At 44.7% G+C, this 18,030-nt stretch overlaps 1 protein-coding gene across 2 annotated transcripts; it reads right to left on the bottom strand.

Moving 5' to 3' along the window:
- Nucleotides 1-897: 897 nt before the first annotated feature.
- On the bottom strand, nucleotides 898-18,005 carry fxyd6 (FXYD domain containing ion transport regulator 6). 2 transcript variants are annotated; one of them, XM_036537349.1, is made up of 9 exons: nucleotides 17,364-18,005; nucleotides 6,239-6,292; nucleotides 3,962-3,982; nucleotides 3,399-3,434; nucleotides 3,062-3,136; nucleotides 2,383-2,419; nucleotides 2,173-2,222; nucleotides 1,767-1,809; nucleotides 898-1,198 (listed from the first exon to the last, which is right to left on the bottom strand). In XM_036537349.1, the coding sequence occupies exons 2-8, from the start codon at nucleotides 6,285-6,287 to the stop codon at nucleotides 1,781-1,783; spliced, it is 297 nt and encodes a 98-aa protein (XP_036393242.1). In that variant the 5' UTR covers nucleotides 6,288-6,292; nucleotides 17,364-18,005; the 3' UTR covers nucleotides 898-1,198; nucleotides 1,767-1,780. The 2 variants fall into 2 exon arrangements, with proteins under 2 accessions (XP_036393242.1, XP_036393241.1); XM_036537348.1 differs by having other exon boundaries at nucleotides 3,962-3,985; nucleotides 17,364-17,991.
- Between the last annotated feature and the right edge of the window lie 25 nt (nucleotides 18,006-18,030).

Here is an 18,030-nt window from a genome sequence, read left to right as displayed (position 1 = left end):
TACAGCAGTACGTACAGTATGAATTTTCTCTGCTTGTTATCAATGTTAATACTTAGAATCCAAACATCAGACTTCATGACATGATCTATACCTAACAACTGTTATAAATTCTCATGTTTTTGCCAGCTTCTATGTTATTCTGCCGTGTTTAGTATGTGAACTGTGATACTTAATTCAATCACATACACACACACTCACACACACACACTTCTCTTGTTATGTTTTTCTTTTTGCCACTCTCTGACTTTACGCACATGCATCCACGAATGGAATGTTCCAGAAATATTATTCACTGAGAAGTTAAGCAGTTAGGCCTACCTATTTTTTAAATTAGACAGTTGAGTTTTTTACTCCTTTCACACTTCACAGATTGTCAGCTACGGCATGAGATGGCAGTGGTGCGCTCAGGTAGTGAAGACTATCCCTATTTCCACCACCCCTGGCCTGATATCCAGGCGCAGGTGGGAACAGAAGTGCAGTGGAACCAGTGTGATAAGGCATGAGCACCTGGGAGGGAGTGCATAGCTGCGTACAGCACGGATTATACTGTGTAGGTCAGCACCTTGTTGTGCTTGGTGGTTAAACTTGGGTGACTAGATTTTTACACATGACAAGGACAACTGTCTCGCACCCACACACACACACACACATACACACACACACACATGCAGGCACGCACGTATAGATATATATAATCTGTATTCTGTATGTGTATAGATAATATATATATTTTTATTATATATATATATATATTTATAATCTACACTGCAAAATTAATTATAATTATTTTGATGAGAATAACCATAGTGGCCATAGAAGTGATAAGAATAAGTAATAACAGTAACAATAATAACGATAATAACAGTAATAACTAATAACAATTAAAAAAAAAACTAAAAACAAGTAAAAATGTACAACAGAGGACAACTGAAGTTGGTGAAGTGTGTTCAGGGCCCAACGGTGAGAGACATTGCTAAATTGTCACTGGCTAGCATGGCTAAGGTGGACCTACGTACGGGGTACAGACAGACGGACGTGGTCACTGGTCACAAGACAGGACATAAGAGCTCTATTTACAGGAAAAAAAACTCTTAAATCTTAAAACCCCATCCCTTCTCTTCTTGTAATGTAGAACCGGTGTCTTCATCATCATCATCCTCATCAGACGAGACTGAGTGAAAGATATGTGGTCTGCCATCTGGGAAACAAGAAGCACAGTCTGTGACCAAATGTCTGTCAATATTTTCTGAGTCAGACTCATCTTCTGAGACTGTTACATCAGCAACATTTTATTCCAACATTTTATTTGGAATTGGATTGAAAACAAGATAGCCTCACCAGTGTATCTAAAATTGTACGACAGTGACACTCATTGGAAATGAACTGACCAGGCCCTAAGCAAGAGCGAGACTTCCTGCTCAAATCTCCATCAGTGTTAACAGTGTCCTTCAGTACCGTTAAAGCCACCACTCTTAACCTTTTGCATTGAAGAGCTGTAGGACTTAAAATAAATTACTCCTCTTTCATTTTGTGATAACAAGAAGACACCCAAGATCATTTTATCTGACTCTAATCCCAATCACAGTCACTCTTTTACTGAGGGTGCACACTGATCTGGGATCAGTGCACAGGGCATGCAGTGAAAACAAGCAGAACTATGGCATCTTTTCAAATGCCAGCCTACAATACTACTGAGTAGCAGATAATCAGTAAACTGTCCTCTGTTTGGCCGAAGGAGTTTGGTGGGTGGAATTTGATTGGCACACCTGGAAGGGATGCCTCAGTTCTCAGTTTTAGGGGCTTCTTTTGCTGTATGAAGAGAGAGGGAAGACAGAGAGAGACAGAGAAAGAGAAAGAGGGAGAAGAAGAGTGGATAAGAACACTTGTTGTCTTTCATTTTTCCCAACATCATGAGTATATGTGGTGGAAGGGTGGGGGTAGATAGAGATTCTTATTTGTTTTTTTTTATTTGTATGTATGGTTTTACTTGTATTTTATTTGCATGCTTTTGTTTAAACTTTGATACACTTGCAAAGCTGACCAAAGACCAGCCCTTAATGGGATTTACGACTAAGCTTGAGTGATGGGAATCTGCTGCACCCAAACAACGTGATGTCATTTCTGAGTTTGGAGATGCAGGGGATTCTGACGGATGCTGGACTGTTCTCTCACCCTTAGAGGTGATCAGGTTCTCAGCCTGGGCCTCCTCATCCCCAGGGGCCCTGGAATAGAGGGAAATGGGTTAAAAAGAGTACAGTCTGTCTCCCAAACACACACCTACACTTTCACATTCACACACGTACACACGCGCACACACATTCAACCTATAAACAAATAGATACACACTGAAACTGTGCCTTTTTTGTGCTAATGGGGTCTTACCTGGGCTTCTGGTTGAAACTGCAGCGGCACCTGCGGCCTGTAGGTAGACACACATTGGCACAAGTCAGGTCAGATCCAACCTTACCACCTTTAACTGACTACACCACTGAAGTGAAACTAATCCCTGGTCAGCGGGTGAGCACGCAGCAGACAATCAGTCATTGTGTGCAAATGTATTCATTACTTGACTAGACCCTGTGCAGCAAGAGGTGTTTCATGCTCATTTTATTGTATTGAGAATGAAAAATTTATGCATATGCAAGTATGCAAGTCTATATGGACTATGCTAATGTGTTTTTAACCACCGAATAGCATTTTAGCAATACTGCTGCAGTAATGCTGCAATACTACAATACTGATGCTGCGTGTTATGTATTGTGCATTGTATGACATGTTCCTACGAGTGGGTGCAAAACCAAGTTTAGCATATATGTTTAAATACAAAAGCCAAAATATATATTTCAAACATGTCTTCATATATGCTTTCGATTAAGTAACTGAAATTAATGATTGCATGATATATTTTAGAATACGTGTACCGTTATTGTATTTTTTTAACTGCAGGTATGTTGTGACAGTGTGCATACAGTGTACATGGAAAGTGAGTGGGAGTGTGTGAGGAAGTGCCTTGCACAGGGTATGATGGGAATTCGCAGTGTGAATGTAGGGTGTGGCTTACTGAGGATGAGGAGGATGCCCAGTGTGAAGAGCACGACTGCAAACACCAGCCCTCCAATCCGCAGGCTCTCATAGTCTACACAGGCACAGAGAGAGAACATACACACATACACGCGCACACGCACACACACACACACACACGCACACGCACACACACACACACACACACACACGCACACGCACGCACACGCACACGCACACGCACACACACACACAGACACACACACACACACACATTATTCTCCACACAAAGAGATTACAGAATTCGATGTTGCAGATGATCATAAATGTTAATCCAAGTGCATGTTAACATGCAGAAGTGATCTTGGTGTCCCTACCATAGTCAAATGGGTCCACCGCCTTCTCCTTGCCATCTGTTCATGGGACAAAGGCATTACATTATATTGTTTATTTGAATAGGTGACATCTTTATCTAGGACAATCGGCCTATTTTACATTTTAAAAAGCACCCATTTACACAACTGGATATTTAATGAATTCCTTGCTCAAGGGTACCACAACAGAGTCACTACTAAGGATTCAAATTTGCAACCTGCTAGTTACAAAGTCTGGCTCATTTTCCTCTGCTGGCTTTAAAGCCCAATATCTAAACCCAACTCTCATTCTGCATCACAGATCTGATACACTAACACACCACTATTGTAAACACAGTGATTAATATTAAGACCATCTTGATTCAGACAGGTCTGACTCTCTGTATGCAGGTACAAAAGTAATGATTTACCAGCTGCTCTGTTTCCTGTTCTCTCTACGCCAGGGCTGTTTCTTTCTCTTCCACTTCTCATTTATTTTCACTTTTCACTCCTACTTTCTTTGAACAGGTAAGTCTTTCTGTCTTAAACTGTCAGTAGTTTGATGGGCAAAGTACAAGTCCTCTTACCCTGCGCACTGGGGTCGTCTGCTGCTGACGGAGAGAGAAAGAAAGGGAGAGACACGGAGAGGAAGAGAAGGAGACAGAGAAGGTTAGTAATGCAATCGCTGCCAAACAGGCAATGTTGTTGATTAAAAAACGGAACAGATTACATTACATTTGCTGAACAGAAATATACAGAAGCAGTGGACTCATTAGCTTCCCCTGCGTCGTGAGAGGGGGGCCGAACAGGCAGGCTGGCAAATTTATAATGATAACAGAAGTTCACAGTCTTACAGTGAGACACCAGCATGTTAACACTCTCTAATGGCCTGGCTTTGAGCAGCAGCCAACCACACGCAGAGAGCCACACTACTCTTGTACCATTCTGCAATACACTCAACATGTTTCAGCAGAACTTAAGCAATGACAATTCAAACTGCAGGTAATGTAAGATGCTCTAGAAAAGAGATAACATGGAAATATAGTATGCCTGACATGATGTTCTGTCTCCACCACTGTTGAAGCTATACATGTTCTGATATGACATCTTATTATAAATTTTCATGAAGGGGCACCAGCACAGCAACAAGGACAGGACAGGAACCTCTTGTTACCAACCGGAACCTCCTAGAAGCAGAACTAGAGAACACAGCGGAACGTAGAAGGCGAATATCTGGTCAATATACAGATTGTCTTTGGTACGGCCATGTTGCAGCCTTCGACACAGCAGGTTTTTATAGAGGTGGATCAGTCCTCTTTAGCAACCGCATGGCTTTTATGCAGGGTATAAAAGGCCCACTGGAAGTCAGATGGAGAAGCCAGTTAGAGCACTGTCCGGGTGCATCTGCAGTTACAGCTGAGGACATATTCTGCTTTCCCGAGCTTTACTGTATCACTCTGCGGCGGCGTTTGCGCTCTAATAACACCACTCCATCCCCCATCCCCCACCCCCGTCTGTCTCTCTGTGTCAATTAATTCACACAATCACGTCAGCTGTCCTCTCTGGCCCATTACACAATTGGCGAGCTCCATTTTTTTCTGCTCCAGTTACCTATTTGTACAAAATTGTGCATATAAAAATCTGTTTATTAATATGTGATAACCAGGAGAGATGGGAGAGACAGGCGGAGAAAGAGACAGAATCAGTCCAAGGACTTATTCAAATGAACCACAATGTGCTTTGTCCTTAACATTGTGAGTGGCAAATTTAAGTGCAACTTTTCTGATGCTTACACAAAAGTCACTATCTCAACCCTGGCTGAAATTATTTAAAAATGTATAAAAAATGCAAGTCATTACAGGTGTTACTCAAAGCTGAGGAGAGTGCTCAAGGCATCAAGGCTGAAGAAAGGTAAGACAGCAAAGGGAGAAACGTGGAATGGAACGGAGAGGAAGTAGGGGGTGGGGGTGGGGGGGGGTGGAAGAGGAAAAGCACAAGAAGAAAGACAGAAGCAGACTCCATGGGGAAGAAGACCGCTGAGGATGGTCTGAGAGGGCGAGGAATGGAGGGAGACAGATGAATTGGTGCCAGACATTATCGGACAGCATGCTCATGTGACTACAATGGTGACACTGCAGCTTCTCATCTAACTGAACAGTCAGATGCCAGGACCAAGCATTATGTTGAAGTAGAGCACGTGAAAGTGGAACTCTGTATCCTTGCGCTTGGAATGGCCTGTTTTCATGGCTCTGCATTCAGTGGACTGATTCCAAAACAATGTCCTCCTGGGAGCTGACCCGTCAGTCAACCACCCACCCACGCACACACGCGCACACACGCACACACACACACACACGCACACACACACACACGCACACACACACGCGCACACACACACACACACACACACACACACACACACACACACACACACACACCCACGCACACACACACACACACACACGCACACACACACACACACACACACACCCATGCACACACACACACACACACACACACACACACACACACACGCGCGCACACACACACACACACACCGACCCACGCACACACACACACACGCGCACACACACACACACACACACACACACACACACACACACACACACACACACACCCACGCACACACACACACACACACGCACACACACACACACACACACGCACACAGCGTGACACCACCTACATCACGTGCACGAGAGCCTCTGGACCCCAAATTATGCTACCAACTATGCTCAGCCAGAGATCTGCCCACTCTCTGCCATGTCATGTACCCCCTTCCCACCCATTCTACCCCTGCCTCCAGTCTCTCTCAGTCAGGGATGGAGGGAATTGGCACTTACCAGCTACATACACTAGGAGAGTACAGAGGAAGAGCAGAACGGTTTCCATGGCAACTGCGGAGAGAGGGGGAGAGAGAGAGAGGGAGAGATCAGTATTAGTAGGATGCATGTTTACCAGTTCAATCAAGCGCACGTACACACATAAATACGTGTGCAGCTGACAGCATCCTGCCTAGAATGCGTTACATAACCGAACATGATTTTCTTTTTATGTAACCACCCTTCAATCGACAGCCGTTTTTTTTGTTATTTTTTGCCAGCTCTCCTGGAATGTGGCTGGTTCCCTATGGAGAAGGTGGAGACATGGCCTAGTTCCCCCTTTGGCACGTACCCGCTGCCTTCTCGTCGTGAGCAAGTCGGCAATATCAGAGCACTTCCCCTCACACACAGCCAAGCGAGGCTGATTCTGACTTACAGCCATGGAGCACATCTGCACGTAACATACACCTGTTTGACTAGCTGTTTTGCTCTCCCCTTTTTCCCCTCAGCATTAGCCAAAATTCCTCAAAGCCAGAATCTGGGGAGGGGTGGACCACACTCATCTGGGCGCGTAATTCCTCCCACTGCCTCGACAAACAGACACTCCATTGGCTCACAGGGCAGCTAACTGCTGAGTGTGAAGGAGTGCTCCACCGCTTGTCCTTTGATCTTTGACTTGCTAGGTATGAACTAACTGGTGCTCTGTGTTTGACACTGTGACCCGTGGTCCCACGTACCACAGACCCCATCCTATTTTTAGTCACATCTGGGTACCTGGTCAGCTTGTGACAACTCTACTCTACCCCTTTGCTTACTGTATTTATGAAAGAGGGAATGATAAGCCAGGTTCAGGTGGCATGGGAACTTTCTGCCCTTAGTAGCTGATCTTGGAGCAGTGGTTTCCAACTAAAAGGTTGAGTTTGTAACTGGGGGGTGGGCAGTCTCATTTCAGGTCTGTCGTTAAAGGCAGAAAGTTGACCAGGGCAGCCCAGGAAGCCCAAATGTAGAAAGTGTGTGAGGCGGGTGGGGCTAAATGGAATGCATCATCAGCGTTTGCGGGAATAAGGGGAGGTCATAAGCGGTAGGAGGAAAACATGACACAGTACATGAATCACGTTTCCAAACACTTTCAAAACCTCAAGCTCTGAACTTTGCCTGCTGTAAGCGCTATTGAGAAATGTTGCACAACATTGAGCTGGGTGGACTTTCACTACACCTAGCTTTTATTGCAATCATATAACCGAGCAATGTTGCATTCATCTAAATATTGCCAGCCATTTTCCAGAGCCCTGTAATGTACTTGCAGTTGCACTGTTCTGTTTAGACACATGCCTCTGGAGTAAAATTTGCAGTCATTTTTCTTTAATGGAAAGAAACATAACACTATATTAGAATCCACTTGTGAATGAAGCTTTACACACTTCACAGTCTAATGGATCGACATATGTTCGTATGTGGTCAGTAAAACATTAGTATGTACATTTCTGACTTTATTAGATGCCATTTGTAGCCTTTCTTTGCAAGTCACTCTGGACAAGAGCATGCGCTCAATTGGCAAAATGTAAATGTGAATAAATCTGGTCCTGTTTCTCCACGCGGCTCTGAACCGCGTTCGTCGCTGTGGCCTTTGTTCACTCACAGGCTGGCCATGCCTTCATGGGGGATCTTTTGCAATGAGCGGAAAAACCCCCCACACGAACCCTCCAGCCTCCTTCAGATTTCCTCCACTCAGTCTGATCCTGAGCAGCACTCAAGCCCGTCCTCCATGAAGCCCGCAGGACCCCGAGTCTCTCAGCTTTCCACTTCCCAGCAGCTAATGACCGCAATACCTCACAGGCAGACCTGCAGCTTGATCTGCTTGTCTCTGTGCCCATTTTTAACAATAAGCTCAAGCTTCTTTTAACTGATGTTAGCCTGGTCTGGCGCATTCAGCTTGAATGGATACACTTCTGCTCTTTTGTGCTGGAAGTCGTTCTGGTTAAGAGCGTCTGCTAAATGAATGTAATGTAATGTAACATAATATGTAATGATGTCAGTAACTGCTAGCCCAACAATGCCAAATTATGCTCACATTTATTTTCCTTTGCAAACACTGTTTATGTCTTGTATCGCGTTGCTGGCAGGACAATCAGGACATAATTGGTAATCATATTTCCACCGACCTACCTGGACGAATAAGGATCATAATAATGTAAATGTATACATCCGCACGGAATGTCTGCAAAGCACTCTGAAAGTGATAACGAGACAGCACTGCGCAGGGATGAGGGTGGCGTCTTCGATCATGAGGGCGAGGAGGGAATGCCAGTGACTTCTATTTTCTTCTGCTCATCTTTCTCTCCTGCAAACCCCACCCCCCCGCCAGTGAAAAACGTCAGGTTTTCTCTTTCTCTGTGCGCCATGCCCGCCACGCCTGGAAGCCGATCATTTATTGATGGTCCCTCTCTGAGCGTGGGCATGCCTATATTAAGCGAGGCGGGACAGGGTCATCCTCGGAGCCGGTTTGCAGGGGAGCGCCAAACAGATGCGACAGATTTCAGCTCCGCTTTCAGCCAAGACACTCCGAGGGTGTTAAACAAGGGACGTTAATTCTTTTCGTTCTGAAAATAAGCTTTCAAATGTGTGGGCTTATTGAGAAAATGTGTTAGGGTTTTTTGTTTGTTTTTTTTTTTTCATACTGTATGGCCCATATTTTTGTCCAATATCCAATATTCATATTTAGTTCACTTAAGTGCATTCTACCAAATATTTAAATAGGAGGCTTATCCAAAAAGACAACAGATCCTGCCACTCATATATGAAAATAAAATATATTGTAACAGACAGAGAAATGTGTTGTTCAACCAGGGAGTATATTCAAAATGTAATTAACATACTGTATATTAATACAATATAGAAGTACATTGTAATATCCCAAAACAGCAATAATTTGATCAATTATATAAGTGTATATATTGAGCTTAAAATATATTCTCTAAAATGAACTGAAACGTTAAAAAGGCAAATTTGATAGCTCAAATTAAATGTGTCTCTACCTTACATTTTAGTAGGTAAGAATCAGTTTAGGAGGAGATAAATCTCAGTGCACAAAGAACACACCATCTATAGCTTAGACATAACTCTGGAGTCTGTATTTGTGCAATTAAGAGAACAAGAACGGCTTTCAAAGAATGAGCAACACTGCAAATGGTTTGCAAATGTAATTTGTGACAATCCAGAGAGAAGAAGACTTGCAATGCATTCTGGGCTTTGTGTGAAGGTTACGTAACCTGAAGCAGTTTAAGTAACTAAGACCCTATCTCCAGAATCCAAGCCCATTGAAGACTGTGGCCCAAGGCTCTATGGCCTTGGGATTTACATAATAGTATTTTTCGGTACTGTTAGTGAGTTACCATGACTACGACCACAGTTGAAATAAAATACAGAACAAGAGAAATAAAATAACAACAACGTTTTTGTGGCAGTCAACACCGCAACAGTGTAAATATGCTATTCTGATTATGCATGCACCATGACCATCACGATTCTCTCATTCTCTTATCCCTCTACATTGTTTCTGAAGCCCACTGCATTTTAGGGGTCCAGTCTCCACTTGTTTTCCCAGTCAAAGCATTCGATCTATGGCGCCACCTTGTGGTTCTATGCCAAACAGCCCCATTCCTCCCTTCTCCCCCAAAACCACTGATCTTCCAGCAGTGCTTAGCAAGCATGGGGTAAAGAAAAGCTAGCTGATCCTATCTGGAGTGCTGTTCAGGGATTAGTACTGATAAAGGAAATAAGGAGTAAGGGAGCTCTTTTGGGGCCAGTCTGTGACGTTTATCAGTTCCAAGTACACCCTAGGTCCCCATGATTTTAAGCCGTATGTGAGACAGACTCTACGCTACTCCGACAAAGAGGTGTGTGCTTCCCTTAAAATTGCTCCCATATTACCACTTCTAGACAACAATTGGTCAAATTCCCACACACTGTGCCCATTCCAAACTCATATCTAATAAACACATTGTCTGCCTGCTCTACTCCTCAAAAAGTTCTCCATGACTTCACCTCCCTCTCAGTCCTGCTACTGGGCATAGTAAAGAGCCCTAATTTTGTGCCATATCCATGGATACCAGTTCTTCCTCTTCTAATCCAGAGCATCCAGCGCCCTGCCCTAGGCTGTCTTATTAAAGCGAAAACCTTCGGGATGAGTGCTGCAGATTCACTGATCTCGGATCGAACAGCTCCTCCTGAAGAGCTTAATCCGCCGGCGCAGATAAAGCTAAAACATCTGGTAATGCGGTCATGAAGTGATGTGGTTTGACGTTGACTCTTGACTCCCCTGCACATACCAGCTTCCCTCCAATCCCAGAGCCCACCCCCCCCTCAACCCACAATCCCACCGCCCACCCCCTTCTGACCCTTAGCCTCCATCTGGGATGGAAACACGTCTTTATCTTGGTGCTGTTGGGTTTAAATATAGAAAGAGAGCAAAAAAGACTGAAGCTTTGTCAGCAGGGGCCAGGGCCCCGCAGGGCAGTCTTATGCCTTGACTGTAAAGGGTCTGGCAATGCAACTCAGTAGGAGGTAGAATGCCACCATGGATACCCCTTCTCCACCTTCTGCACCCCCCCCCTTTTAATTCCCTTCTTGGACATGCCCAAAAAAAGGGCAGAAAGAAAATGATGTCATGACCACAATGTGATGGGCCCAAACCACAGCCCAAACGAACTGAACCAGTTTTGGAATTCTGGGAATCTGGGCCTCGTTGTGGGCCTGCCATGCAGTGCTGCCACCAGGTGCAATTTGTTGGGTTGATACTGACGGGGTGCGTCATTCATTGCCCGAGGACCACGCTTCCGATAAACCATTCATTTTATCACCTTGGCAACCCTGTCTCTTGCTCTCTCAATGACACAGACATAACACACCACACTCTCGATGTAAAGAACCGTCACCCCCAAACGTATTAAGACTGTACGCTATAAACACAGAAGAAAGGAGAGATGAATAAAAGAATACTTAACTAATACTTGCATTAGTACATATCCAGCTGTACAAATGGACATGTAAATATAAAAATGTCAGTGTAACAAACGCGAAAGTGAGATCTATCCTCTGTTCTCACACAACACCCTCTAATCAACAGGTTGAGCTGAAGACAATTTTCCCATTGCTCCATCGGCAACGTGGCTAGCTAGGAGCTAGGGAGAGACATCACTGCTGAAACTGCTCTGCTACCTACTATTCTACCAGCTTTTCACAGTACTCACAGGTATAGTGTCCTCACACTATGCTGTTACATATTTTCTAAGCAGATGTCCTCAGAAGGTATGTAACAGCATTGTGTGAGGATGTGAGGTGTGGCCTGTGTGCAGTCTGCCCTGCCTCAGTCCTTTGCTCACGTGTTTCTTCCATGAAAAACAGCTAGAATTTCAGAGCCATCTACGACTATAAAGAGATTAATATAATGGAGGTACAGCCCTTTCCTAGAAGTCCTTTGTCTTACACTCAGGACAGAGGGGGTAACATGTAATAATGGGAAAGTGATAATCCATGAACCCTGAAGTGGGTGGAGTGTTATCAGCGATTTGAATCAAACATACTGTTTTGCGGTGTGAACCAGAGGACCATGCACAGTCACAGTCCTTTGACTGGTTCACATAAGTCAGCGGCTGACAGCACAGCACCTGGCAGCCCCACCCATTACGGGGCTCCTGAAGTCTCACTCTCCCGTCACTAGCAACACGATCTCCCCTGCACGCGGCAGGAAAGACGGGAGGCACTGTGCGAAGTGTGTTTTTCCACTCCAGACGCTGCGTTTACTGGCAGACAGCAGTGAAGGGAGAGACAGTTTCAGCCCTCGGCTATCGTCGGGTGAAGCCATCCTCCATGGCTTGTGAAGGGGAGTGAGGCATGGAAGAGCAGAGGGAGGAGAGGGGAGCTATGGGGACACACACTGAGCGAGTCGATGTCAGCAGACACGACAGAGACAGTGCACTCAGGCGGCACCGGGAGAGCCCAGACTAGGAGGGCTGTTCTGGGGGTGTCTACTTCACACCCAGTTTAGATCTTTATTAGATGAATTTCATATGTATTTATAGCTCCGCCATCCCCTCCCCGTGTGTGTGCACTTGTGCGTGCATGTGTGTTTGCGTGTGCACGCATGTGTTTGAGTGCGTGCGTGTGTGCATGCGTGTGTGTGCGTGCATGCATGTGTTTGTGTTTGTGTTTGTAACACATTTTGAATTTTCTGCTAAACACTGTACAGAACATTTTCCTTTTGGCAAAATGATAGATCTCCTATCACTTTCACTGGATCAAGAGCAACAGAACAGAGAAATGACAAACCTGCATGAAATGTTTCAAGAAGCACTAAACTAGGCCAAGACCTTGAAAAAGTGACTGCAAATACATCTTACTCAGGGGTCACATTATACTGATAAAATCAGCTTCCAATCAAAGTAATTCAACCCCTGTGCGAGGACAATGCTTTGTGTTAGTGCAAGGTTTGCTGCCCCGTGTTTTGTGGGCGGGGTCACCATTTTGATTTCAACTCGGATCTTTTTTACTTCTTCTGCAAAAGCAGACAGACACCGGCTTTGCTGCAGTAAAGGCCAGTCTATGAGGTGTGTCCCAAAATTAGCAGGGGTAAGCCGCACATCCCAAGCAGCTGTTGTGATCCATCCTCACCATCCTTACAGGGGGACCTGTGTCAAATGGAAGGCGATTTCTTTCCTCATTTCCACTAGCACTTAAACGTGGCCACCCTAAGGAGGTTGTTTCCACTTACAGCCAGCAGCAGGTGAAATGTGGTTTAAACTAAGTCACTCAAGGTATAGTTGGCTACCTCGTACTCAATCTGGCTACAGTGTGATTACCCCACATCTGGCAGAATTAGGCCTTTGTTTATGGAACAGTGGTTTATGGAACAACGATGTGCAGATCGTGTGATCTCCCAAAAATAGATTGGATCATTTAAAGCAAACGTTGAACGCGTCCAGTAAGATGGTAAAGTCGTTTGCTGTGGATACTGTCCACGTGGCTGGTTTTTTTTCTTTTTTTCCGCTGTCGAGCAGAGCCATGCCTTCCCTGTCAGTCGTGCTTTTATCCTCCTCACCCATTTTAGCTTCCTTTTATCTGCAAAGGCATTTCGGTCTGGATCTGCTTCTGCTGCCGCCGCCGCTGCTGCCATCTTAAAAGGCCGGAGGAGGTGGTGGCAGCGGCTCTGCTCAGAACGCGCGGTGAGGGAGGATGCATAATTTAAGACCGGAGGATGTTCGATGAATTATGAATTTCTGTGAAGGAGAGGAGGGACAGAAAAACAACAAAAAACAGCAGGGTCTGAGAGCACATGCGCGTGCCGTCTGATGCGCCGCGAGTGTGCGCGCGTGCACGAGCGCGGGTGCCTGTGACGGAGCGTTGCCGAGGGGGTGCACACATGCCCCCGTGCGTGCGTTATTCGTGCAGGAATTTGCGAGCGGCAGGCTCGTTCTTTTACAATTCTCACACGATCTGTGTCAGAAGGACAGCGATCGCTATCGTCCCACGGCTGCTATGGTGACTCAGAGCAAGAAACAGGAGGTGTTGGTTAGGACCAAAAAAAGCAGAAATTTGACCGACCACATGTCTCTCTCTTTACAGCTTCTTTCTTCTTCTCTCCCCGTATCTTATTCTGACCCTAGGAGAAGAACCGCACTCGTCTAAAAAAAAAAATCACGCCGTATCAGTTTCTCTGTGCCTTGTGGTGATGAGACGTAGCCAAGAGAATGCATCCGCCTTTGAGAGGCTACGTGTGCGAGTGTGTGAGTGTGTGTGTGTTTTATGTGTGTATGAGAGGGGTGTAGTATTCCCTCCTGAACACCCGGAAGCCCAAGGACACTGAATCCCCCCCCCCCCCCCCCCACACACCCAAAATGTAAGTAAATGCACATTCTGCATTATTGTAAGAAGCTTCATATTGCTTTCTTCTGTTTGATATGTTACTTGTTAACTGTTGCTGTATTGTACCAAACAGTAATAATAACTTGAAATTTAGAAATCATTTGAAGGTGCTACAAGGATTCCATATGAAAATTTCGGAATAATTGTCTGTCTCACTGCTAATGGACCGGCGCACTCAGAAGACACACAGTGAAACTGTAATGGGACACTGCGGTGCCAGAGACACTCAGGCACAGTGATCTCGGTGGCAGCGCTGCAAGGGCATGTTCACGTGCTGCTTTAGTGTGACGAGCATGGAGTAGTGGGCTATATCAACACTGCCAATGCTCAAGCTGTGTTAGCATCACGGATTACTTATCTCTGCCACCATCCTGTTTGAAAACAGAAAACTGACCCCACCCCGCCCCGGCCTATGCAAACTGTAATCTTGCGAGAAGCCGTGTCCCACACCCTGCTACCATCTGCCCCCCCCCATTACCCAATCCCCAATCCCCAATCCCCAGGATGGATCAGATGTAATCCTGGGGGAGGTGGGGGGGGGTTCTTCCTATGGAAGGGAAGCAGTACTATAGACCTGCCAGGATGAAGCTGGTGTTCCCTATTGGCAAGCACTGGGTTGTGGGAATATGCTTGTTGTCTTAGCATCTGTTAGTTCTGGGATCAGTCTGAAATCGTCTCGCCAGAGTGCAGAGGTGGATTCTGTTCTATGCTTCTCCCTCCCTCTTTCTTTTCCACTCCTTCCAGTTTTATCTTTACTTCTATCTGTCCCTCACTTTCATTGAGATTCCTCCATCACTCTCTCCTTCTCATTTTTTCTTTCTGTATTAGTCCTCCCCTCCATATTGGCTTTTACCGCTATGTATATACCACCGTTTCAGTTCAATATCAGTACATTCAGATAAATTATTTGGTCTGTAAAGTGCCTTCTATAAATAAATGCAAATATGAAGAACATTTTTAATTTTAATCTTATTTCCACTTCAGGCCCCATCAGCTTGTTCCCGACTCGAGTAAGAAATTTTTGTATTAAAATATATAGAGTGGTAATGAGACTTAAAATGAAAAAGCACTTAAGCAGATAACTCAGGAATTTGGGGGGGAAATTAAATACCCATTTTAACGTGTCTACTTACAACAAAGTAAAGAGCGTGTAAATAGCTCAAGAGCCAGCCCGCACGTTTGACCTACAAAAGTCAATAAATCCTCTCCCAAAATTCCCCGACGCAAATGGAAATGAATGAATTGTACTGGAACTCCTCCTACTCGTTCCTTTTTCAGTCATGTAGTTTCCGATAAATACATAACGGTAAAATACAAACGATATAAACAACGCGGAGAATTAACTGGGACATAATACGGGTCACCGCAGCGCTTTCTGGGGCAAACCGAAGCGTAGCACGCTTCAGACTACGGGAAGGGTATGTAACCATGACAACAAAGCGTGAAACGGGCGCCCTCGCAGACGTGCGAGTCCTTCTCCCCTTGTGCCAGGGTGTTGCCATGGCAACTGTCTCCGTCAGGTGACTGTCATTTAACGCATCCAAAGGAGCACCGGTTGACGGAAGTGAAAGGGTACAACTACCACCATCGCTACCACTACAAGTAGGAGAAGATGGCAACGGAAGATGGTAGAAAGGAATGGGAAGAGATTAGAGGTGGACGAGACCAAGTATAGCTTTGTTCAGATGCGAGAAAGGTAGTGTCTGTCCAGCATCGACCCGAGCCAAATATCACTGAGGAGTAAAATCAAGAGCATCCATTCACATATACCGCGCCCTTTACTCCCAGTCTCGATTGTATGGCGCGCACCGCTGCACGTATTCCTACATAAATTTAGATTACAGACAGAAAGGTACGCACGACTAAGCAGCTGTCAAGTATCTTGTACACACACACACCACACACACACACACATATACACACACACACACACACACATATATATATATGTATATATATGTGTATATATATATATATATATATATATATATATATATATATATATATATATATATATGTATGTATATATATGTGTGTGTGTGTGCATATATAGATAGATATGAAGGCTATCCTATGATATAATTTAAGAAAAAAGCCTTTTCTTCTCTGATCTACCGTGATGGTGGATATGCTATTCTCAAAGATCTGAAAATCACATTCATTCATGTTTGGTTCACAACTGCGCGCTCTTAGCACGAGTTTCTCCTGCTCTGGCACTTTCTCCAGGAGCGCATCTCGAGCATCCCTCAGACCTCGCCCCCTCGTCCCCTCCCCTACCTGTAGATTGTCCTCGATACTAATATTGTAGAAGCGACGAGCCATATATGACACGTCTCTCTTGTGTTTCAAATACTGGATTATCAGATACCGCTTTTCCTGTGTAATAATCAGTTTAGTTTGACACATAGCAACATATAGCCTACACAAAACCCGTCACATGCCTTCCATTTGTAGTATTTGGTGATAGAACAACGTGGTCGTTACTGGTATGGTAATGCAAAGGAAAATACCTTATATTTTAACAAAACGACGACTCTTGATATGAAAACTGTTGCCTTTTGTCTCGATCAAATCCCTTCAAATTGCCATACTCGCACTTCGCTGATGGACACCATACAACACGCGCAGGGCACACCCTCCTTACAGACGCAAGGTGGAAAATAATACCTCATCATCTCACCAACAATAGTGCTCGGAGGACGCGCGCAATAGGTAATATTGCACTTTTGCATTTTCCAATGCGTGCGTGATAACATTGGGTTATACGTCATAAGATTTCCAGAAAATAGACATCTTTATGCCAATGACCAGGGAAGGGGCTCAATCAAATTAAATTTCCTTTTTAAACCTACTGGAATATAATATTATAGTATCATCGCCAATGAACAAAAAATCTCATCATTCAATAAGTAAATTATGAACGACAGTTGTTGATTTATTACATGCCCCCGTCCATCTACCCCTCCCCCTCCCCCACCATGACCACGAAGATTCTCCCTCTCTAAACACAATCAATGTCTTTGTCCCCCCCTCCTTTCGCCCCGCCAGACAACCGCACGTACTCTCGTGGCGACAACGATAAAATTTGGGCACGTTTTCTTTGCTTCCCCTTAAAATATAACTCTTCCCAAAAGATTCATCTTGAATAAAGCACCTCCACCCCAATGTCCAATATCATTATGAGTCCATTGAGCGCAAACACCAAATTGGATGGTTATTTGCTTACCTTTGTTTCCCGCTGAAACTGGAACTTCAGAATTCGGATAGGACCAGAACGAAGTCAACCTGTGCTCGTGAACAATAACACACCACCCCTTTGTAAAAAAAAAAAAAAAAATACAGTTGTTCAGCTTTGTCTCCCTATAGTCTCACTTTGCGTGTATTTTTGCCTGTGCTATCCACGCCCGTCTGTGGAGAAGTTGTCTGTCTAGCCTGAGTCTTACCTCTTACTTTTAAGAATAACGCACACGCGGTTGCATTAACAGAACAGTTAAATGGGATGTGTCTCGTAATCTGTGGATGGATACGTTCCCTTTCCTTAATGGTTCCAAATGGTCTCCCTTTCTTGTGTCTTGCTCCCACTGTTGGCGTCTCTCTCTGCCTCTGTCTCGCTCTCACACACTATACGCCCGCCTCACTCACTGATGGACTGACCGAGGTGGTCGGTGGCGATGGTAAAACCCTTGAGTTTAGGGTTCAGAGCGGTCGAAGTTATCTCGACTGGAAATCTTATTGTCAAAATTATAACTATCAAGACGAATATATGACGATCTCTTCACAATGGCAGATGTGATGGATGCTGCTTTGTTGATATAATTTTGAATATTAGAAAGATCCGTTGAGTATTTTTTTTTTTTGGTTATTGTTAGTCTTTGATCTGATACTATTTGTCG

This window comes from Megalops cyprinoides, chromosome 9, assembly GCF_013368585.1.
Source record: "Megalops cyprinoides isolate fMegCyp1 chromosome 9, fMegCyp1.pri, whole genome shotgun sequence".
In the NCBI taxonomy this organism is placed as follows: domain Eukaryota; kingdom Metazoa; phylum Chordata; class Actinopteri; order Elopiformes; family Megalopidae; genus Megalops; species Megalops cyprinoides.
This window is presented reverse-complemented; position numbering and strand designations above follow the sequence as displayed.